This window comes from Argiope bruennichi, chromosome 8, assembly GCF_947563725.1.
Source record: "Argiope bruennichi chromosome 8, qqArgBrue1.1, whole genome shotgun sequence".
Lineage (NCBI taxonomy): Eukaryota > Metazoa > Arthropoda > Arachnida > Araneae > Araneidae > Argiope > Argiope bruennichi.
Genome location: NC_079158.1, coordinates 73786595 through 73812180, shown reverse-complemented (window position 1 = coordinate 73812180; position 25586 = coordinate 73786595). Strand labels below are relative to the sequence as shown.

The window sequence follows — 25586 nt, the reverse complement described above, 5'->3', positions numbered from 1 at the left end:
GATCCCAGCCACTGATCCGATGTTTCCAATTTTTATTTCATATGAAATATCATTAATTGCCGCATGCCTCTCTTTCGGCTTCTATTTTTGAGAGGTATTGCAAAATCAAAGTTTTACAAAGTTCCCTAGTCTTGGCTACTAGATCAATTTCACCAATTAACTTGACTACTTTTATGTGTAGAACTAATCAGAATGCCCTATAGGTACTGTACAAGTACAATTTTCATTTGATGTTATAAGATATAGTTCATCAAAGTTGTCTGATCTTATTATATTTACGCTATTTGTATAGTGGCCGAACAATTAGTCATCGAAGACGGCTAGATAAAGCTTATAAATAAATTTCGTTTTGAACCGTGTTCAAGAATAATAAAAATTTTAAACTTTGCTGTCAATGGTTTGCTGGAGATTGCAGGCATATTATTTTATTTTGATATTATTATTTTTGCAAATGTATTTCTACTGAATTAGTAGAAAATTTTTATAACGAATTGATTGGAAAGCTAGTGTCACTTAACAGTATCTGATATTACAAATCTTTTATCAACTGCTGCTAATTTTTCTATGTAAACTACTACAGTCCTATTCTAATTAAATGTTATTATCAATGCATCTCTTCTATTATTAAAAAAAAAATAAACCAATAAATTTCACGGTAATTTTTGCTAGTAATTTTTTTGTTTGTTTGTTTCTTTTTATCAATATATTTATTATGTTAACTAATGTAATTTTATATAGGTACTTTAATTGTATCTTCATCTGCTATATATATTGCATTAATATTAAAATATAAAAAATAAATAATATTTAATAATTTGTTTTTGGAAAAGAATTTGGTATATTTAGAATGCTAAAAAAAAAAAAAAAAAAAATTTTTGAATTTGTACAACATTAATCTATTAATTTCTTTTGTAGGTGAAACTAGAGAAAGTACTTGGCCTAACTGTTACTAATAATGCTGCTTTTGACTGTGATCCTAACTCTGGTATTGTTGCATATCCTGCTGGGTAAGTAGGTGGTAATAATATTTACAGCTGATTAATATTAAAAAATATTAATATTTAAATATGAGAGTATAATAAAATAATGCTTATAGTTGGTTGCCTTAACATTTTATAGTCACTTTGTCTAATTATTTCTATTCTAATATTGTAAACTAAGTCTCCTGTGAAGGTGAAATGCTTTTTTTAATATAAAAATGTAACCAAAGATAAAATTTATGTACTATTAATGCTGAATATAACAAGATGCATAGCATCATTAAAAGTCCTTAATTTCAAGATATGGTTTTTAAAAAAGTGCTTAATTTTGGGACAAAGTCCTTAAAAAAGTGTTTAATTTCATCAAAAAGTGCGAAGAGAACCCTTTGTTTCATTTCCCCAGACGTTGAATATAAGTCAAAAGCATGGTCTTAAAGGTTTGTTTATTGGATGTATCAAGAAAGACAGCTAGAATAATTATAAAATTTCTAAAAATAAATTTAATAATTTTTATATCCATAGATAAAAATATCAACTGATGGCAGTAAATATAAGATAATATTATGAGAGAGAAAGAATAACAAAAACATAAATAGATACCTAAATTTCCAATTAAATTTTTATTTAAATTGCATTTTTCTGATATCTTAAATCATATTTAAAAGAGAGAGAAAAAATTACACTCAAAAGTAAACAACATTTTTCAGTGTAATTCTTTGCTCAATTTTTATGACATTCTATTGTTTGCTGTTATTTTATTAATTATAATATTTTAAATCTTATCTTGAAGGAATTTTGATTGAAAATCAAATAAGAACTCCATTAAAGGGATACTTTTCTGTATAAATTTAGATTTTTATATTCTTTGTAATGTTTGAATATTTACCTTTCTTTGTAGTTGTGTTGTTGTTGTGTATAATGTTAGAAAAAATAAGCAAGGTCATATACTCAGTTCCTCCAAAAAAACTATCACTTCTCTTGCATTTTCATCTGATGGGAAATATCTGGCAACTGGAGAGGTATGTTTGAATATTTATAATTTTTTCATTATAATCAAATTCTCCTATTTTTTTGTGAATACACATATGATAAACATTTATCTATTGGGAAAATCTAGAAATTTTAATTATTTTACCTATATTTCTATTCCCAAAATCTTCTAATCAGAAAGTTTTTCTATTTCATCCATTAAAATATATTCAAAATTCCCCCCAACTACTATAAAAAGGTGAGGGGGGAATATGATATATAATATGAGGGATGTCTTGCTATTGCAACAATTGTACAATTGTTGAATTGTACATAACCATTTCTAATTTTTTTTACGAAAAAAAAATTATATTAAATGCAATAGTATGATTAATTTACTAATAGCAGGTTTAAAAGAGCTCTTTTATGAATTTTTCAAACTAAAAGCTTTTTCTCAAATAAGAAAACCAAAACAATCTGAAACTTAAATGCTGGTGAGCTCTGGATAAAAAGAGATGAATCACATTTACATATGATATTTAATTTTTAAACTAAATAATTGGTTATATATTTCTAATTCTTCATTATCTAGTAACTTTAATATCTTTCTTTCGTTTCATTTCAACTCTGAATTTTACTACAGCACTATCAAAAATAAATTTTATGGTAAGCCTCATTTCTTGATCTGATATTTCAGACTTTGTTTCAAAGGAAATGGTATGATTGTTTGACTGACTGCTTAAACCATTACTTTAAATTTAAACTAAACCATTGGCATTTTATCAGAAGAAGAAAATAATAATAATAATAATGCTTGGAATGTTGGACATCTTTATAGAATTTCTTTGTGATGTGCAATATTCACTTTGTTTAAATTAATTTTGAGAAATATGTTTTTGAAAAGAATATTCATTAGATATGTATATGTAATGTATTTTCAGTTTATTGTATTAAGAATGTGAAAAAAGTAATTGGTTATTAAATCTGGTTTTTACATCCTGCACAACTAAAATTATATTCATTACTCATTGATACGTTTGTTTAAAAACTATCAGTATTAATATAGAAAAAAATAATAAAATACTCTAATTAGGAGTAAGCAATTATACTCTCATTATTCAATATAAGGATTTGAAACACTGAAAAATATTACTGTTTATATTATGTTTTTTTCTTTAAAAAATGAATAGTTTTAATTTTGTATTCACACTTATTGTTCAAGTAATTGATTTTATGTAAAGATGTAGCCATGCATCCCACATTTAACTACCAGAAATGAGAAAAGGAAAGAAAACTTAGTCTGTAATTATTTTGAAAAATTGAGTCTCAATTATTTTTAAAAACTGAAATGGCTAAAAGTTTTTAATTTTTAAAATTAAATTAAAATTTATTTTCAAAAAAGCCTAATATATATATATATATATATATATATATATATATATATATATATATATATATATATATATATATATACATAATATTAAAGTTTAATTAGAGCTTTCTTTAACAAGTAAATTTTAAATGAAAAATAATAAATGGTTAAATGTAACATGGCCGACTTCTGCAGTTAAAAAAGAAAATGTTTTTGAATTTATTGAGCAAGTCTTCTAGTAATAATTTGTTATAAAATGTATTATCTAACATACCAGGGAAAGAGTTGGTGTTTTTTAAAACTATAAAATAAGATTGAGTTTTTAAAATTCCGCTGTTTTGTTTAATTATATACATAATTTTTATACTAAAACAGAAAATGTTTAAGGATTTTTTTTTTCTTTTCTTCTTTTTCCGTATTTAGTGTGGTCATCAACCTCATGTTCGGGTGTGGGATGTTCAGGAGAAGATTCAAATAGCTGAATTCCAAGGACATAAATATGGCATAAATTGTGTTGTAAGTAATATACAAGTTTTGCTAAAATTTGAACAATATAAGCACAATATTTTGTGATCAGTAAATTTTTTTATTATTTGCTTATGCAAAATTTATAAATAATCAAAGAATTTTTTAGTAAAATAGATTTTTTTTTTCCCTTCTAGGCCTTTTCTCCTAATCTCAAATACGTTGTATCTGTTGGGTCACAGCATGATATGATAGTAAATGTATGGGATTGGAAAAATAATGTTAAAGTTGCTTCTAATAAAGTTTCCTGTAAAGTAAGTATCATGCATTTATTTTAATTTTATGCATTGTGAAACAGTCATAAATTAATATTATAAAAGGTTTTCTTTTCAAATTTTATGTTAATACAATGAGTGATAATTATTTCTATTATTCTTTCTTTTATGACACATTTTATAACCTGTATTAAGCCTGAAGGCTTGGAATAGATTTGTGCATTTTTCGAAATGGAGATTTAATTTCTGCTAATAATAAGAGATAATTTGATTGTGCACATGCTTTACAAGTTATGACCTTGAACTATCAAATTTGGAGGAAATATAGTTTGATTAGTGGAATAGATAGCTTAAAGCTATTTTTTGTTTTAAAATCGTTAGAAATTAAGTGAGATTTTGGCATTTTACCATGATAAATTTCAAAAGTATTTTTGAACAAAACTGATTTTTACATTATAAAATATACCATTTTATTTTTATATTTTATATATTTTTTATTTTTATTTTTCAAAGTAAATTTTAATATTGCCATAAAATTGAAAATGTTTTCAATATTTAATCAACAATAATTTTCTTCTGTTGTTGGCAGTTGAGTAAGAAAGATTCTGTTTATTATGTGTGCAATTTATATGAAAAATCAAAAAGTGGAATTATATTACTGCAAAAGACAATTTGAAATAGATTATTCAGGCTCTAAAAATTCTAGAACTAAGCAGTAGAAAAGTTCATACACTTAATAAACAGGATTGATGTGAAGCTTTTATTTTCTGTCAAAAGTTAATCGCAAAAAAGTTTTTTTTTCTTTTTGAGGAATTTATGAATATCAAGAGAGATTATAATTTCATGTTAATTTATAGATGTAGTAATTTTATATAAAGAAGATTTAGATGGGGGAGGGATTGGTATAGTTATAAATGTATATGGATTTACCTCCCTAGATTAATTTTCATTAAAAATATTTTTTCTTTGTTGGCAGAAAAAATTTCCAACTATTTTTCTCTTACAGTAATTTTTCCCACCAATTACTAACAGCCACTATGTGCTAAGAGAAATCTTATTACAGAAATATTAAAAGTAATCATTGTAAGTTAAGAGGAGGAGCTATATTAAAATTCATTTTATAAAAAATAAAAGACAAAAAATGTCCCATTAATAAGAAAATATCCAATAAACTAACTGTATATTGAATAATAAAAAATAAATTAAATGTCCAGTTATATGGAAAAAATTGAAGGTTATGACATTTTTAAAAGATATAAGCCAATAATTAACTATAATCTGCTATAATATTTTTTATTAAAGTTTTATTTTTGTTTATGAATTTGTTCATTTATCCTAGGTCAAAGCTCTTTCATTTGCATCAAATGGAAATTATTTTGTTACTGTAGGAAACAGACATGTCAAATTTTGGTACTTAGAATATTCTCGCTCTGCCAAAGTAAGTAGTTCAAATTTCTCAGAGGTAACATTGCTTAAAATTTCAATTCCCAAAAAAGTTTTCATTTCTCAGTAGTATTTTACGGTTTGCTCAGTTTAAAACTGATATTACATTTGCCAAATTGGCTATTGTTTTTTTGAATAACATATATTTTCAGCATTTTGATGATGTCTGCACTTACTTAAATTTGTTACTAATTTTTATATTTTACCTTTTTTTTTATTCATTTTATTACTATATTTAATATCATAATAGAAATTATACAAATCCATTGATTTGATGCAAGAAACTTGGCTTGTCAAGGGTTATCCCAACCCAAACAAACAACCCAACAAACCCAACCCAACTGGTTCTTCCTACCAAAGAAATACTATATGTTATGTTTTAAACTTTGAAAGAATTTATCTAAAATGCAAGTATCTAACACATTTTTATAAACCTGTCTTTTTGTCTGTTTTGGCATAAATTTTGCAACTGATTTTAAAACTGAGTTCTCAATGTGTTAGAAACTCTTAAACAAGATCTAGTACTTAAGATCCAGATGTGTACTTAATCAGGAAGTTAGTTTAAAATTGATCGTAAAATTTCGCACACATATAAGACTAAAATAATTATTTGTATTTAAATTTTTTTTAAAGTTTTAATCTACCACATTTTAAAAATGGGCTACAAAGTATAGAATCATTTCTCTTGGCTCCATACAAATTATCCTGAAACTTTGTAATCATAATTTTTTAAAATATATTTATAGCATTTATAAATATATTTTATTACTTAAACTTTTTTAAAGTTTTCTGTTTATAAACTTCTGAACTGATTTCAGAGCAGTTGTTGAATATTTAGAATAACTGATTTAAAATTACTAAATCTTCTTTACTTCATATAATCTTTTTTTGTATTCTGTTACTTTACAAGATATATTTATCTAATCCACATTTTTCATCTTTCCAAATTTTACTTATTCAAAAATCTATATTCATGCTTGATTTTTTTTCATCTCTTTAAATAAATTGTATTATTTTTATTGTTATTTATTAAATGAATTTCAATTTCTAGTATAAGCATGAACCTGTGCCATTAATGGGCCGATCTGCTATTCTTGGGGATCAGCGAAACAACTATTTCTGTGATGTTGCTTGTGGGAAAGGTGATATGGTAGAAAGTACATATGCCATTACTAAATCTGGTCTTCTATGCGAGTTTAACAGTCGCCGTCTTCTAGATAAATGGGTTGAACTTCGGGTAAGAAGCTTATGCATTTTATATGTATTTCAATTTATATTTTAATTGTTTTTTGTTCCTGTTAAATCATTATCAGTCTAACAAATTCCATATTCTAAATGCTAACCAGTGGGAATAGTCTCTCCAAAACGTTCTCGCATATTCTCTAATAAACTTGTCATGCCAGAGAATGCCTTGCATGTCATTGGAGTACAATAGTTACGAAATATTAACTTTTGGCATGAATTTAGCATCTCTTTTGAATCTGTCATGTCATCCTTGGCAAATTTTTTAATGATTAATCCCTGGCATGCCATTAATATTATCCGAAAATCGAATTTTTGCTTTAGACATGATTTTCACAACTGTTTGAAACAAAGATTTGACACAAAACTGCACTTGTAGTCACAAACCCTCATATCAAATTACATATGCTTAAGCTGCTGTGTTGAAGACTATGAAATTTCAATCGTCTAGCTCAAAGTATTTTTGAGTTATTTTTGTCGCAGACTGACAAACATTTCCCACAAATATGTTTGTCAAAGTCACGAATTTGAAATTTTTGACGATTGGCATATTTTTTCTATGCTAAGTGTATCAGAAAGTAAAAAGTATTTTATTTTAATTATCATTTAATTCAAAAAAAATAAATAAACTTCTTCTAAAAATCATTAAAAATTTTTTTTATATAAATTGTAAAATAAGTTTAGAAAAAAAAACATTGTTAAATACTTTTTTTCGTAAATTAATCTGTTAAATTGTATTGCTCAACATACTGAAAACAGTTTCAGTATTTAAATGTAATATCATGTAAAAAAAATTTAATAAATACTTTATTGTTGCCATGATAGATGAATTAAAAAACTCTAATTTCATTGTGCTTGTTTGTCAGATAGATTTTAAAGAATTAGTAGCTTGTGTTTAAAACCATTTGTATAAGTGATAAGAATAATAATTATTTAGTTTATAAAATAAAATCTTTTTATGATTATGCTGCCCTTTTCATAATTTCTGTACTATTTTTTGGCTTTTATAATGTACTGTTTCAATACTTTTTTTTTTTTAGACAACAAGTGCTAACAGTATATCAGTTAGTGAAAATTTGATAATTATTGGTTGTGCAGAAGGTGTCATAAGATGCTTTAGTCCATTTGATCTCAATTTTATATCTACATTACCAAGGCCTCATGTTTTGGGTGTTAATGTTGCAAATGGATTGATTGGAAGGTATGACTAAATAATTCGAAATTAAAAGTAGTATAGGAAATATTAATGAATATCAAAAGAGGCTGACTTTTTGTTTTGTTGCATACCTTTTGAACAGAAATTTTGTTATATAACGTCACTTAAAATGCTTGATACCCCCAATTTCTACAATTTCCAGAAAATCTGCTTTATAACTAAATTTAAACTGTTCAGAGATTTAAGTTTTTAAAATATTCTTCTTGTTCAGAAATTAAAAGTTTTTAATTTTTAAAAAATTGCCAGTTATTTTAAAAAAATGCATCTCTTTATTCATTTTTCATTATTCTTTGACTTTTTTTTATGAAATTAGTCTCAGAGAAAAAAAAATATTGGATGTTTGAATATTAGATGTTTATTTTTTTAAATTGATGCCTAGTTCTTTTAAGATGAGTTTACAGAAAAAATGCTCTAATTAATAATTTGAAGAAAAATAATTTAAAAATTATATTTATTTATTTATTTTAATGTAATATAGTTGCTCTATTTAGGAAATCATTCTTGATTTTCATCTCTCAAATATTTATTAATGCTTAATAATCATTGTAAACTATTCAAATAAAATGTAATTTGATGGAAAAAAATTGAAACAAGCAAATTTTCTAGAAAAATTAATGGGAAAAGAATGCGTTTAAACACATCTATACATTCATAATAGTCATGTGCCTTTCGGCATTTCAAAATCTATCGAAATAAAAATAAGAAATAAATTATGCTGTAATTTTGAAAAGGCTTATTTTCTTTTCAAAAATAGTTCAAACTTGATATTTAGGCAGATATTAACATAGAAAAACTGGTGAAATTATCAAATTTACAAACAAATAATGAGTAAACAATAAAATCTTCAGATAAGTCCTTTATTTTACGCAAAATTCAAAAATTGGCATTTTCATCGATTTTATGGTACCAAGTCCCCTTAAAATATTTAAAAATTTGTTTGGCATATTTTAACTATATATAATATATAATCATTACTACTCTGATGGTGATATTCAATTATTAAATAAAAAAATCATTTCTAAGATAGGATATGAATCTTTTGAAATAACTTACAAAGAAAATTGTTTCATTTAATATATGTAAACTAGTTTTTAGCATTGACATCGGTATTAAGAAGAATAAAATGTTGCTAGATTTTAAGATATTAATAAACTATAAATATAAAAAATAAATAATATTAGGATAAAGATCTTTCATATTAAATCATTTTAAAAGAAACCAAATTCATTTTCTACTATTTGATTAATATAGTATATTCACGTTATAGTATATTTTTAAAATTGCATGTCATTTTATATAACTTATTTATGTATTCAAATGTCTTTTCTAGTAAAGCTGTTGTGTCTCATTTATCAAATGCCAAATATCCTGATACTATTGCCATTGCTTTGGATGAGATACATAAAAAGGTAAAATTGATCTACTACTGCTTTAGATTCTTACTATTTTTATACCAGCTATACCAACTTACTTATTATATGCATTTTTTTTAGGTTACTTGTGTATATAATGATCATAGCCTTTATGTCTGGGACATTAAAGATGTTAAAAAAGTTGGAAAATCTCATTCATACCTATATCATAGTGCTTGCATATGGGGAATCGAGGTAAGTGTAATTTCAGAGATAGAACTTTGTTAACTATGTGTATTAAAATATTAGGTTATGCATCACTTTTAGTATTTATAGAATTGTTTTCTTATATATAAATTACATATTCTTGATTTCTTGTAATTTTTAAAAATTTTCAATCAGTACATCATTGCATTTGTGTTGATTTTATTACAAAAATTCGGATTTGTTTCCAGGTAATTAAAGCTGATTTGCTTCAGCAACAAAGTTTATAGATTATCATCCACTTTAAGTTATATTTCTAATTTTTTTTACAACCCTTTTTTGCATATAAAATTTGAATTGAAATTTTCACCTCTGTGACATGATCTTGACACAATTCAAATAAACTTTTTAAATTCAAGTCAGTATCGCAAAGGTTTTTGGCATCTGTCATTAATTAAAATACTTGATAATGAGTAAAAACCTCTTATGTCATTCATCTGATTTAATTGATTAGTGTAGTTTCAGAGAATTTTTACTATAGAACTGTTTAAACTTCAATATAATTTATTTTAACTCTTATCATAAAAGCAAGGTAATGTTATTGATTTGTCAATTTATTTTTAAATGGTCATGTTGTTTCTCTCTCTCTCTCTCTCTCTTTCTATATATATATATATATATATATATATAATATGATATGATAAAATTATATTGTAGATTTATATATTCATAGACTTGATTGCAATGCTGAGATGTTTAGATAGTGATTGATAATTTATTCAAAACAGATAAAGGGAAGACAGAAAAAAAAAGTTTTTTAATATTTTGATAGATTTATAAATCATTATATTTTAATCTTTCTCTAGGTATATCCAGAAATGCATGAAAATGCAAAAAATATATTACCTAAAGGAACATTTTTGACATGTTCGAGTGATGATACTATTCGTTTTTGGAATCTAGAAGTTTCCATGGAAGAAGATACTAATTATCATAGGAATATATATAGTTCTGTAAGTATAATTTTGAATTTTTTTTAAAGAAATATTTAATTATTCAGAAATTATAATGGATTGCTAAAACTTAATGTTTTGTTATAGTTAGAAAATGAAATTTTAAATTGTAAGGAAATGAAAAATTATGAATATTTTAGTAATAATTGTTTTAAACTGAACTCATTAATTGAGTGTTTGTTATTGATAGTTGATTTCATATTTTTATTTGTATTAAGTATCTTTATTTACAAGTACCATGTGATGTTTCTAACATTTGTTTAATTACAGGAACTGCTCAAAATCTTATATGTTGATCCTGAGCTTTCTTATTTATGTGATACTGATTTAAATTCAAGTAAGACTTTGATTTCTGAAATTTAAACTGGTGTAATGGTTTTTATGTATAAAAAAAATCTCCAAACTGTTTCTATTATTAAATAAATCTGATCCCCACATTACATTCTAAAAGGTTTGATGATAAAAATTTTATTTAAAAGTGAATCCATGTGCCATGAAAATATTACTTTCACATAATAGACTTCAAAACAATATAATTCTTATTACACACTAAAATTTCCAAAATGAACATCATCATCATTATTATTATAACTGTATTGTTAAATAAATTTTAAAAAATAATAAAACATTTTAAGATTTTGCAAATTTTCAGCATCTTTAAAAATTTATTTTCTGTTTTTAATATCATATAAGTTCAAATTCACAATTTTATAGTCTTAAAATACTTATCTATAGATTCAGTAAATAAAATTTAAAAAGTGAATAAAAGGTTCTAATAATAGAATAATACATAATAGAATCTGTGTTCAAGTATTCAATGGAAAATCTGTATATATATTTATATATATATTCTAAATAAATTTTATTTGGGAAAATAATTCAGTAAAGAATGAAAATAGTTGTTAATATTATGCAGTATAATTTAAAATTATCTACTATCTATCTGTATAATAAAAGCCACTTTCTGTGTTTTTTTATATGAGTATATTGTGTTAGTTAAATTTCATTCTCTTCAAAACAAATAGAAAATTACAATTAACTTTTTATTGAGAAATTCATCTTTCCTATCATTATTCAAAATGCATTTCATAACTATGTCAAAAATAGCTAAGAAATCAGTCAAAGCAGATTTTTTATTAAAAGCTGATTAAATATAGGGCAAAGTCTTAAGCAAGTTTTAATCATGTTAATAATTTTGAAATAATTAAATGTCAGAATTTAAAATTAGTGCTTATTTGGACATAATGATCATTAGTGGATAAAGAAAACTATATGCTAATATTTTCTATATTGATTAGATTTATATTGTGATATTTAATAACTTTTTAAATATCCAAATTTTTTTTTAAACTTTCCTTTCGCATTGCACCATTTTGGTTCCCCATATTATTGAATGACATTTTTATCATGATTTTATAACTTTCGGAACAAATTCTTCTTTCCTGCTTGTAACCCTAATTTTATGCTTTACCTTTTACTCTTCTGCTCTACTCTTTTTATAGCTTGCAGTCTTTCTAGATTACTCTAATCTTTTCGTATTGTGTACACGATTTAATTTAAACCTCTCAATTTAACTATTTCTTGTTTTAAAAAAAAATGCAAATGATAATTTAAACAAATTCTTTCAGAACTTTCTTTTCTTCTTTTTTTTTTTTTAAATGTTAGTGCCATTGAAATTTTTTTCTTACAACTGTCAGCATTATTTTGTCACACAAGTGAATTGTCTAGCTATATATCAATCTTACACATTAAAAGAATGAGATGTTCCAGTATTTTGGTAATTAGAGAAGTCTTATTTATAATATTTTGTTGATACTAAATGCTGATGCAACATTTTGCATTAAATAGTATAAACTATCACAAGATTCTTGATAAATATTGTCTGCCTCCACCATTACTAAGTGATGTCAGCAATTCAAACATTTTCAGTAGCATATAAACATCTACTTGTGTATCAGTTTATCTCAGTTATGGAATTTTGATATATATCATTAATTATTAAAGTAATTATTGTAAAAAATATAAACATTTTTAAGATATGCTGTATTAGTACTATATTGCATGCAATTATCTTGAAGCAGGTTTTTTTTTTAATCAAATTTTAATGTCAAGTAAAAAAATTATTTGTAATGCTTAATATAATATTTCTGCTTTATAGTTGAAGAAAGATTTTGTTTTATTTGATCAGGTGGTAGTAATGACAAAGTTGATACAACTTATGATGGAAAGAATGGTGTACGATGTTTACGAATAAGTCCAGATGGGAGAAGCTTAGCCTCTGGTGATCGTTCTGGGAACATCAGGTAAGTGTTTCATCTTCACAATATGAAATTTATATTAATTTAACTTTTATATTGTTATTAAACTGTTTCATTTCTTTGATAGAATCCATGATTTGGAATTTGTGGAAGAAACGTGCAAGATTGAAGCTCATGATTCAGAAGTTTTATGCCTTGAATATTCTAAGCCCATTACAGTTGCAGGTAGGATTTGTGAAAATACTTATTGTTGATTGATTACCTAATGGGGGAAATATTGAGCTCATACCTTGTCCACTTTAGCAGGATCTTCATTAAAATTGTAAAAGCATGATTAGTTCAAAAATTATAATCTTGTGTGTTATAAAAAGAATGACTTTGGATAGTAAACAATTACTAGTTTTATCAAGTTAAATTTTAGCATCAGTACAGTATGTCAAAAACAATAATGACCATCTAGTTGCTTGTATGTACAGTTAACATAAAATGTGGCTACAATCATTTTTATTGAACAATCTTATACTTTCTCTGTAAGAGTTTAGATGAGTACATTATTAACCTTAGCAGATATCAATCTCCATAGTAACATCTTAATTTTCAAAGATTGGGGATATTTCTTATCTAAAATTTGTGTAATTGTGACCACAACATTAGTGTGTTAATTTAGTTTTGAGTTATTGATAGGCTCTGTTTTTCTATTACATTGTTCTTAGTTTATCATCCAGCAAGTCTAATGTATGATTCCTAGGGTGTTTTTTTTATAAGATGTAATTTTTTTTATGTAAAATATGATAATGGTAAATTTGATTTTTTTTTTTTTAATTTATTTATAAAATAACATAAGATATTTAATGAAAATATAATTATCTTATTTGAAAATTTCTATATGGAAGTTAATTCCAAATCTGAAAGAACTATATTGTCTGAACTCTATGTAATTCTTTATTTTCAACTTTTAAAATAATTACTGCTTTCCAACAAGAATTTTCTGGGATAATGACGTTGCTAGTATGGGAAATGTTCGGGCATCAAAAAAGAAACAGCAACATTATCATTGCAAATATTTTTACTACAGAAATTTCTCTTATTCATTACTTTGCAGTTGACTTGTCTGACATAGTAAATGGCTCATAGTTCATTATTATGATTTCCTTTGTTTCAGAATCTGAACCATGTGTATTTTTTTCAATTTTAATTTGTATTTTAATGTAGTGTCTATTTATTCATACAGGACAAGAAAAGAGGTATCTTGCTTCTGCTAGTAGAGATAGATTGATACATGTGTTTGATGTTAATCAGGATCACACGTTTCAACAGACATTAGATGACCATTCTTCTTCTATAACAGCTGTTCGTTTTGTTCAAAGTGAAGATTCTCTTCAGATGATTTCATGTGGTGCTGATAAATCTATTATTTTTAGAAAAGCAACATTTGTAAGTTCTTTTACTACTTTATACAAGTTACTACTTTTTATTATGAAAATATAAAACTATTATTCTTATATTATGAAAATATAAGACTTATGAAAATATAAGATATTTTCTTGATTACATCAATTTTTTAAAGAAAATTAATTTTATATTATCTGTTAAATTAGTAATATTATGTTCAGCTCTCATATACAATATTATAATGTCTTTATTTTTAAAAGAAAGTTTATTTTCTGTTAGAAATTTATATTATATACATATGTAATATAAATTTCTTACAGAAAATAAATTTTCTTTTAAAAATTTATTTTGTATTGACGTGATCATTCATTTTTATTTATGAAATACAGGCACTTATTAATTTTTTTTATTAATATATATTCATTTTATAAAGTCATGTGTATTTGTTTATGTCAAATATATGAAAAATGAAACTTTTATTGTATGATATTGAAAATGCAGTATTATATAATGGCTAAATAAATTTTGGAAATATATCTAAAAATCATATTTACAGCTGTAAATTGATTGTGGGAAAAGAAATACTTATATTTTAATATTCACTATTACTAGTTTTGTACTTTACACCTATCATGTTTGACAGAAACTTTTTGCAAATTTCATATGCTATTTTTAAGATCTTAAGTAAAGTAATTCCTGGAATGTTGTCATCTACCTTTTGTCATCTTTACCTTTATAAAGAAAGTAAAAATTAAGCTTTTTTTTCTCCAGTGAAAAAAGAAAATTATTTCTAAGAATTTTCTAAAATTTAAATGTATTTATAGTTTCTAAAAGTAAATGTATGCTATGGAAATAGAATTCGTAAATGAAGCTATTCTCTTAAACTATATATTCATTATTTTATATCTGATCAAACCTTTTCATTGTAATTTTGTATTCTTTCAGAATCCTGAGCTTTCACTTTTAAGAGAACATCATGTTGTTGGAAAAACAACTTTATATGATATGGAAGTTGATTCTCAGCAGAAAAATATTTTAACAGCGTGTCAAGATCGGAACATTCGAGCATATTCTGTATCAAATGGGAAACAAATTCGCTGCTTCCGTGGTTCTCAAGGTGAAGATGGAACATTAATTAAGGTAATATTAGATTTATCCTTCCATAACTATGAATCAGACATTTTCCCATTTGATAAAATTGGTTAAATAAAATTCTATTAAATAAAAATTAATGTAATTCGGGTAAATCTGTATCACAATAGTAAATCAGTAGAAAACTGTAATGATATTCATTTTAATTTCAATATGTTTTTTTTATTTTTTTAAAGCAACATAATTTGGAAGCATGAATTAAATGAAATATTATGCAAATTCAGTCAAAATTCTCAAAATGTTATAAAAGTGAAAAAAAAAAATAGGAGTTAATAATATTATTTTAATTACTGCTGCAATATTACATAACCCTTTATTTTTATTATCTAAATACTGTTCAATACTTCAAAAGAAATGAAGAGACTATTGTTTTACATTAAGCTAGCAAAATAGTTATAACATTTTAGCTTCATTTTCAAAGGCTGTATTCCTTATAAATTAAACTTCAATTGACTTTTTGTATAATTTCCTTGTATAATCCTGAAATAATTGGTTATTATGACTGTAATAAATATGTAACATAATTTTGTCATTTGCTAAAATATGCAGACTTATTTTTTTATTTGATCACGATTCTTTTTACTCATCTGTTATAGGTTGTTTTAGATCCCTCAGGAACTTATTTAGCTACAAGTTGTACAGATAAGAGCTTATATTTATATGATTATATCAGTGGAGAATGCCTTGCTACAATGTTTGGACATTCAGAGCTTGTTACTGGTTTAAAGTTTTCTAATGATGGGAGACATCTCATTTCTGTTTCAGGAGATGGGTAGGTGAGAGTAGTCATATTTTAAGCAATTATTTTAAATTTAATGACTATTAAAGAAACTTTATTTCCAAATCATTTATTCTTCAAATTCTTTTCTTTTTAATTTAAAAAATTATTAATTGAGCATCATGTAAATGAAACTGGACTCATCACTTCATTCTCAAAAATGAGTGCATGTTTTAATAAAATATATTCTTCTTTTAAATAATATAAATTATTAAAAAGAAGACTCTTTTGGCAACCAGCTGGTTTGCTGAAATTACTTTTACTTAAGTCTCATTATAATTTTTTTGTGAATTAATTTTAATGGCTTCTTCAGAAAGTATTTTTATATTTCAAAACTTTATAGTCATGCACTATTTTAGAACTCTTGTGTAGATATGTTTCTTGTACTATGCACCTCTTTAATTTAATCTTAAAATTTGAATTTTAATTTTAAAGGGAAAGACAATAACATTGACTAATTTGAAGAAATATTAATAGCAGTAACATACTTGCTGAATCGAAGAATGTTCATATAAAAATAAAAAAGGATGAGGAAAAAAGAATAATTTAACAGTGAAGTTTTAGGTTTACTACACATCATATTTCATAATTTAAATAATATATCAGAGGATGATAATTCATTAAAAATTTCTATGACTCGATAAAAAGAAATCAATGTATTTCAATAAAGGAAATAGCAAAGAATTAAGCTTAAAAAAGAAATACTATAAAGATATTTAAAAACTTAAAAAATCATGATTGCTTACTTCTGTAGTTAAATGTTAGCTGTAATTGCCATGGTATTCAAAACATATTTTATTACAGGCATGCTTTAATGTGGAAAAATTATGCTCGTATTTCATATCATAATCATCAACAATATGAGAAAAGAGCTAGGATGAAATATTAATAGCAAAAGTGAAAAATATTGTAAGAAGTACTTAAAACATGTTTAACAGTTTATAAAATGTATTCCAAAGAACTTTACAGCAACTAAATTTGTTTTATTGAAAAGATAATTTTCATTTTCACTTTAAAATGTTGTAAATATTATTTCTGTGCAGGAATATTTTTGGAAATTATCACAAAAAAAGTGCTAAATTCTTTAATTTTTAATTAATTAAAATTTGAAGAAAAAAATTATGGACATTCCCATACTCCAAAGTACATATGTGTCAAATTAGCTCTAAATCAAAACATCTAGTCTATGTCCCCCCCCCCCCACATTTTATATAAATAATGTTATGAAAATGATTTTAAATGATGATTTATCTCTTTTATTTTCTACTTTCTTAAATAACTGATAGTTGATTTAAGTATTATTTAAAAATATTTGTCATAAAGATATTATCTGTCATCTCAAGGGATAAATTCTTTTTGTTAAAAAATATATAATTCAGATATAATATCAATGAGCATTCTACTTTTATAAAAGTGTTAATATTTTTTGTTTTAAGCATACAATAAAATTCTTTTTAAATTATATTAGAAGCAATAAGTGTAAGATAACAATAAAATTCCTAAAATAAATTTAGGAAAAATTGTTGAAGAGGAATCAGAAAAAGTTATTTTGAAAAACGTTTTTGTAGTTGTGTTTTAAAATATACATATTGTAAAATATCAAAAAATAGATTATTTTCAGATTTTTTTGGATTATTCAGAAAATAAATCAAAGCAAATGCAAAAAAATTTAAATGATATGTTTATTTTAAAATGTGATTAATGGAGACAATATATGGAGTTGAAAATTGATTAGGAATATGGGAATACTATTGACTTTGTGGACAGAGCTAAAAATAAGTAAATAGACAATAAATTTGTAACAGAAGTGATTTTTCTATGAAACGATATTTTAAAGGAATATAAGATAACTTAAAAATAATAGAACTATTATTTATTTATATTTATTTCAGTTATTTCCATTTTAACTTGATGTAGAACAAGGAGGGGGGGGGTCCTCTTTTTAGACATAATAAATCATTTATTGAAAATAGAGAACTGTGATAAGTTTCATGAATTTAATAGATTTGTATTGTTTTGAATATTTAATTGAAAGTTAATTTCTTTTTAGAAAATAATAATGCACTTTAATTAAAAAACTTGTAGTTTAATTTATTATATATTTAACAAATTTATTTCTGAAAGAAGCTGTAATTTATGATTTCATTATAAAATATGATGCTATAAATGTTTTGAGAAAATATAAAAAGTTAATTGTATAAATTCTTTTCTTTTAATGTTTTTTTTTTTTTTTGTCTAAATATATAATTTTTGTCTCACAAAAATTGTTTTGAAATGGAGAAACTAGTATCTCTAATAGTATTTAAAGTATAATATCTGTTTTTAGTAATGAGAGAAGATTTTTGATAAAAAATTTTTTTTCAAAATTGTAATTTTTTTTTTTTTTTAAATAAGTAATATTTAACTGTAAAGTAAAATGTTTTAAGTTTAGAGTGAAAAATCTTCCTTCAAAATCTAATTGTAAGTGTTCTGAAAAGCATTTTGTGTGATCTTATTTTATTTGTAAAGCATTTGTAATGAAAGTATTTGTTTGTAATAAATTTATATATAAAAAATAAAAATTTTAAGAATAGTTTATTTAAAAAAACTTATATGCACAGATAATAATTAATTGATAGTTAGCTACCATTAATTTCTCTAACTATTGCTTAGTAAAAAAAAATCCTTATAATTTTAAAATCACCGTTATATATATGATAACACATTATTTTTGTTTGTTTTTAATATAATTGGAGATGAATATTACAATTCCAATATATATATATATATATATATATAATAGGAATTGTAATATTCATCTCCAATTATATTAAAAACAAACAAAAATAATGTGTTATCAAAATACATTCTTGCATTGATAATTTTGTTTGCTTAATTATGAAAATCATCAAGCCTTATACCCTCCATCACATTAAGTCTTGGAGACATTATCATTAAAAAAAGGAGTTTGAGATTGTGTTTACATTCCCAGATAAAAGGATAATATGCTTTATGATAATATATATCATTTGTAAGAGATGTTTTGGTAGGAGAAGCTTGTGACATATTTTTTAAACAGCAATGATAGAAGTTAAATATGTAAATATGTACAAAATTTGTTTCTTTTTATGTTCAATAATTATGTGATAAAAAAGTATTATTTTTTTATTTTTTTTATTTTCATCAGATGCATTTTCATGTGGAAATTGCCTATAGATGTTACCCAAACAATGTTAAGTAAGCAAGTGCTCATTGAGAGACATGGCTTACCCAGCTTATGGCAAGATAACAGGTAATTTTCAATCAGTTCCATGCTCAATGAATTTTCTATAAGTTCATTGCTACTTAAAAAAAAATGACATGTTTACAAGATTTTAATGAAATTGCATGCTCTTAACATGTATTTTTCAAATGCAGGAAAACTGCTGTAGGCATAACAAAACCTCTACAGTTACTTGAAAACAATGAAGATGACAAACCAGATGATGATTTGGATCTAGTCAATCATAATAATGAAACTGGTGCTGAAACTTCACCAGTTGGTTATAGATTTAGCATTGGACAGTTACCACTGTGGGCCAAAAAACAGGTATAGTCTGATTACCAATTGCAGTTACATGTATCAAATCATATATTATCTCCAATTCTAGTATTTTCATTTTTAAATAGATGCTAGAAAAACTACCAGAAGGAACTACAAATCAAAATCTTCCACCACCTATACCTCCAAGAGGTAGATGGGCTCAAAGAATCGATGGACAAGGATTAGTTGTACGATCTTACTTGGATTCGGATTCTGTTATTCCATTTCCTAATCCTGCAGGTAAAACTAGTTTTAAAAGTATACTTTTAAATTAATGGGATTTAAATATTTCATAAATTTTGTTAAACAAGTAACCTAAAGCAAGAATATAAATAATTTTTCATTCCACGTTCCCCTTTTCGAATATAAATTTTTGGCGGCAACTTATTTTATTATATTTACTTTGATATTACTATTTATGCATATTGGGTTTTGAATATATATTTAAAATTAAATTAAATTTAAATATATTGCTTATTTTTAACAGCATAAAGTTCCTATTTATTTACCAAGACATTAGAGTTATATGGATATATTTTCTCATACTGAGGTTCTTTGAATGCAGTCTTTCTTTCTGACAAGCATGTCTGTCCATGTTGTTAATTCTAGATAATTTCTCTGTGATCATCAAGTAAAGGATTGAATTCCAGTTTAATTTATTACAACTGATTCGTTGTATTCTGTCTCTATTTTATTTCTATAGTGTCTGAAAAAAAAAATGATTTTTAACATTTTCAAACAAGAATGAGTAAATGCATTTTAATAAACCACCTGTTTACTGAAGCTCTACAATAAATGCTGTCTCCAGATTAAAATTTAATTTCTTGAAAAGTGAAAGAAACTTCAGTATAATGCTAACAGGATTTGATAATCTTAACTGCTTTTATATCAAGAAAGTGAAATTTATTGTTATGTTTTTACCTTCGTATTTTGTTCTTGGAACTTAATTTTGAAGCAGTCTGTAATTTTCTATTTTTAGATGAAGTCCAAAGCTCAAATTTGAAACAGGAAAGTGTGGATGCTGAGCAACATGAATATAGTAGTAGTATATCTGTAAAGGTAAATGGTTTATATATATATATATATATATATATATATATATATATATATATATATATATATATATATATTATTGTTACTTTTATTGACTGGTTATATCTTATGTTTATTGACACATACTTGCTTTTAAAAAATTTAGGAAACAAAAGGCACATTTGAAGTGTGTCAAGAAAGTCTTAAAGAGATTTTGAATGGAACTATCACTGAGGTTAGTATAAACTCATAGTGGATACCTGTCTCAATATTTATAGAAGTTTTTATTACTTTTGCTACTTTGAAAATTTCCTAAGGAGAACTAATAATCCTAAATAATATATTTATTTATTTATTTTAGGAAGTCAATGGTAGTATTACAATGCATCAAACTATTAGTAGTTTGTCAAGTTCAAGTAATAGAAGAACAAAAATACGACCACTAGCCAGCAGTACTAGGTTAGATGACTTGGATGCAGAGGATGAAAGATCTGATTCTGAAGTGAGCGAAATGGTATATTATCCTGCATCTGAAGATGGGTCAGATGCTGCTGATGTGTAAGTTACCATTATTAACCATTTCAGTTTAGAAGTGTGCTGTTTTTACATATAAATTAAATTTCTTGTGTATATTTAATTGCATCCCCCTCTCCCCCATCTTTATTTTTTGTGAAAGTTGGATTTTGATTTATTGAGTGATAAGGCAAGATTTTGTTTCTTGTGAATATAATCCAATCGAACTAACGTTTGATGCTTCACCATCTATTTTTTTAAAAAAAAATATCTTAATTGAATATTAATGATAAAAATGTCAACCTTGTCTGAAATTATCAGTTAAAAACATCATCACACAACAAATCTAGAATAATCAGAAAAACCAATCTCTAACTGTCTGGGCTTAAACACTTATTTTTAGAAAGAGATAAGAGCCCTCTTTTCTCTAGTAAAGGAGGATTTGATAAATTGACTTGTGAATGAAACAATGCTGTTGATAAAGCAAGATCAATAATAATAGAAATATTTGGGGGTGTGATTTTTTCTATTGAATCATTTATCAAGCAAAAAGAAGCTGAATGACAAATATAAAATGGATATAAATAGGTAGAAGCAAAATTTACTTATCCGAATTATCAAATAATGCACTCCTCTTCAGAATTTTTCTGATAATTGTGTTATTTAATACTGTGTTTCAAAATTATAAAATTTGGTAATGTTTCAAAAAAAGTTTTTCAGTCACCTGCTGTTAAAAATTTCATGCAGATTGTTTATTACAGATCATTCCATGTATGTGCAAATAATGAGAACAATTCCAAAGATGCTGTAAGTCATTTAAAGAAAGCTAAATTGGAAAGAATACCAACAATAAACACTCCAGGTAATGAATGAAAATTTTGCTTGAAAAATTTATCTCTATCTTTTTCTGTATAAATTAGTCTATTATATATTTTATCCATACATAATTCATCTTAGTTAAACAAAAACTATAGCTATGCAATTTACATTGCAGTTAAATATTATATTAGGGACTTCAATTCCTTTTTGAAAATATTATCTAGTTATCTGGATAATTTTTTTTTTCAGCGGGAGAAAGTATGTAATTATTGCTTATTTCCATATGATAAAACTTCTTTCTCTCCCATGTAGAACATGAAACTAATAGTGATGATGAAGAACCAAATACTCCAGTTGAAAGTGACCGTTCTTTCCTTAGTTCTCTATGTATTAGCACTGAAAATCTAGAAAGGCTTGGGCAGAGAGAAAAGTTTATGAAAAGCAACTATGAAAGCTTGGAAAAAAGCGATTCTGTTGAATCCCATCCCAACAATAATGATTTGGCTGATAAAAATTTTTACCGGCAAAGCTTATCTGCTAAATTTTTGGCTGGTTCCATGCCATTAAAAAGGTATTTTTTTTTTCTTATTTAATTGTTATTAAATGGAAATCATTTGTTTCATTATAGGTATGATTTATTGCATCTAATATTAGTAGTAATAGGCTGTTATAGCATGATTCTATATATACTTTAAAAAATTCATCATTTAAATTTTGTTTTTATTCCTTTGATAAGGACTTGCTTTCAGATTATTATTAAATTTATGTATAACTACTAGTTTTTATTATTGTTCTACTGGAATGATTCAAAAGTTATCAAATATATATTCTACTTATGAGCTTGCTGTTCAGCGTTAACATTTTTTTTTTTTTTTGTGATAAATTTTTCTATTTTACTAAAATTGATATTTTCCATCTAGTTAAAAAAGAGAAGTGTATTATATTTTATTTTACTAGAATATAATTATTGCATTAACTGTGTTAACATCAACTGAATTGGTATGACATAAAATCCACTTTTTCCCCCTCCTTACAAAGTCCTCTATGTTTAAACACTGTCTGATAGATTGTCTGGCATAGGCACCTATTATCATAAATCTTTTTTATTTTTTTTATCCTTAATTAGTCTGCTTTTTCTATTATCACAAACTGTAAAATTTGAGTCACTATTTTCCAACATCAAATCAATTTCTTTCTAGATCAATCAAATCTAGTGAACTGAATTCATCAAATATTACATTATGATAATTTTTATTCAGAATTCATGGGTACATCAAATTGTTGTGAGGAATATTTGTAATAATTGTTTTGAGGAAAATCTTAATTCTTTCTTATTATTTTATCGTTTAGGCAGATCTCATTTTTATAGCAGGTTGTAACAATTATTGTATATACTTATAACTTAATTAAGATTCTTCTTTTAGTGTAAAAGTTTTGATTTTTTAAAATTATAATCATAGTTTTTTTACTGCTAAGTATTTATTTGATTGATAATTACATTTGAGAATATATATATATATCACTTCCTGATGTTATAACCTTATTAATTTTCTGTTTGAAAATTATTAATATAAACAAGATGTCATTACATAATTTTGGTATGTTTAATATAGATTATAAAATGTATTATCATTAGTAGTTTTGCATTAAAAATATCCAGATATTTTTAAAATTTCTGTTGAGATTATTTGTTTTTCATTGGCTTTTTTTTTCTATTCATAAATATTTTATTTATTATTATTATTTGTAAATATAAAAGTATGTTAATTTTATATTATTTCTAACAATTTTTCTGTCTTGTACACTTATATGTTTTAAATAATTAGAACATCAAAAATATTTTCTTTCATATTAATTTTCAAATAATGAATTAACTTTTGAGTAACTATTAACTAATAAATCATCTAGAGAGGAAAAATAGAATGCAAAAATTAAAAGTTATCAAATAACTCTAGCTCATTATTCATAAGATTTTTTTAAATAGTTCCATGTTGTTTCATTTCAAAATGTCCATTTGTATAATTTAATTTTGATTTTTCTTGATTTGATTTTTTTTTCTGTGATGAAATAATTTTTCAGAGATATAAATGTTTTTCTGAGTTTGGCTGATTATTTTATTCAAATATAGCAGATATCTGGAATAGTGTTCAGATTTTTAAAAAATTACTGCCCTTTCAAAAAGTTGTTCATGTTATGTTTAAATAATTTTAAAGTATTTACAAATTTTAGAGATTTCTCAGAAGTTATTAATTCTTCAGATCAAATTATATAAAAAATATATGTGTTATATTCATAGCTCTCAAGGTGGAAAAAGTTATTTCTTTTTACTATGATTCCATTCCAAAGCTATAAAAAGAGAGTTGAAACACAAAGCCAACTTTTTGCAATTTAAGTAATCCCAAAGCAGATTCTTTATGTGGGTGAATTATGATCTGATGTTGATTAATTGGCTGTTATCACCCAAGTACAGGAAACCTTTTATTCTAGATAGTGTTCAGGAAACTAATGCATTTCTGAAATTTTTAATTTCTGACTAGTACAATACACAAATTGTTTAATACAGCATTTGGTTTGTAGTGTTAAGAAGATGCTTAGTATCTTGTTAAGTTATATTACCGAACCTTTCTGTATTTTCTAAAAGATATCAGCTAGATAATAGGCCACATTTGGAATGAAAAGAAATCTTAATATTTATCCTGTGAGGTTAACTTAATTAAAAAAAAATGTTACATATGAACTTAAAAAAATAATGTTCTTCTTAAACAAAATTTGGCATCTCCCCCCCCAATTTATTGAAAAGCTTTCTGCACAGTAAGTTTTAATAATTATAATTATTACAAGAGCAGAGGAAAGCTTTGTCTTCTAATTAGAATAAATCATTTATTTAAAAAAAAAAAAAGATAAAAGATGTAAGAGTATTTAGAGAAAAAATTGCTTTTAGATAGAGTGCAAAATTTATTAATGGAATATAAATTCAGCCACTTATCTTAATTTTAAAGAAGCTTTTAAACACTGCTATATGCTGCATACCTTCAGTAGCATAGTAATAAATTAAATAATTGCAATCTAAGTATCCATAATTTGCAGCTGGATCTTTTGATAATTGATTCAAGTATAACTTCTAAAATATGTTTCGAAGTGAATGTATCTCATAATTTGTATGTTATATTTATATAAGTACTTTCTTGAATATGGGCATTTTTTTAATATTTTCAAAAGGTATTGTGAAATAAATAGTCTCATGCTTTAATGATTTTTTGTGATTTCAGATCATTAGTTAATGGAGCATCTAAGCCTATGGGAGGACTTGATAGACAGGTATTTACGTTTAAAATACTTATGCATGTTAAACAGTTTTTAATAAATGTTTGATAGAATAGTGAAGTAAATATCTTTTTCTTAGATGGCTCAGACAAAGAAAAGGGAAGAACTTCTAAAAGCTCTGAATGATGCTAAGAAGACATTAGAAACTGTAAGTTCTTTAAATCATTCAGAAGTAGTAATTGTATCATTTACTATTTGTGTACATTATAATATCCACCCCCAATG

General features: G+C 24.6%; 1 protein-coding gene across 3 annotated transcripts in view; it reads left to right on the top strand.

Moving 5' to 3' along the window:
• Positions 1–25586, top strand: part of LOC129980517 (mitogen-activated protein kinase-binding protein 1-like) — a 90454-nt gene that overhangs the window by 56625 nt on the left and 8243 nt on the right. For all 3 annotated transcript variants that reach the window (XM_056090849.1, XM_056090850.1, XM_056090851.1), the window contains 26 exons: positions 916–1007; positions 1879–1999; positions 3745–3837; positions 3984–4100; positions 5401–5499; positions 6556–6741; positions 7787–7947; positions 9293–9371; positions 9456–9569; positions 10385–10531; positions 10802–10868; positions 12720–12834; positions 12917–13014; positions 14021–14223; positions 15127–15321; positions 15930–16105; positions 19278–19382; positions 19508–19679; positions 19760–19913; positions 20653–20732; positions 20872–20940; positions 21067–21263; positions 21980–22080; positions 22350–22608; positions 25307–25355; positions 25441–25509. In XM_056090849.1, the coding sequence (XP_055946824.1) occupies positions 916–1007; positions 1879–1999; positions 3745–3837; positions 3984–4100; positions 5401–5499; positions 6556–6741; positions 7787–7947; positions 9293–9371; positions 9456–9569; positions 10385–10531; positions 10802–10868; positions 12720–12834; positions 12917–13014; positions 14021–14223; positions 15127–15321; positions 15930–16105; positions 19278–19382; positions 19508–19679; positions 19760–19913; positions 20653–20732; positions 20872–20940; positions 21067–21263; positions 21980–22080; positions 22350–22608; positions 25307–25355; positions 25441–25509 (3318 nt within the window). The remainder of the gene's footprint in view (positions 1–915; positions 1008–1878; positions 2000–3744; positions 3838–3983; positions 4101–5400; positions 5500–6555; positions 6742–7786; positions 7948–9292; positions 9372–9455; positions 9570–10384; positions 10532–10801; positions 10869–12719; positions 12835–12916; positions 13015–14020; positions 14224–15126; positions 15322–15929; positions 16106–19277; positions 19383–19507; positions 19680–19759; positions 19914–20652; positions 20733–20871; positions 20941–21066; positions 21264–21979; positions 22081–22349; positions 22609–25306; positions 25356–25440; positions 25510–25586) is intronic.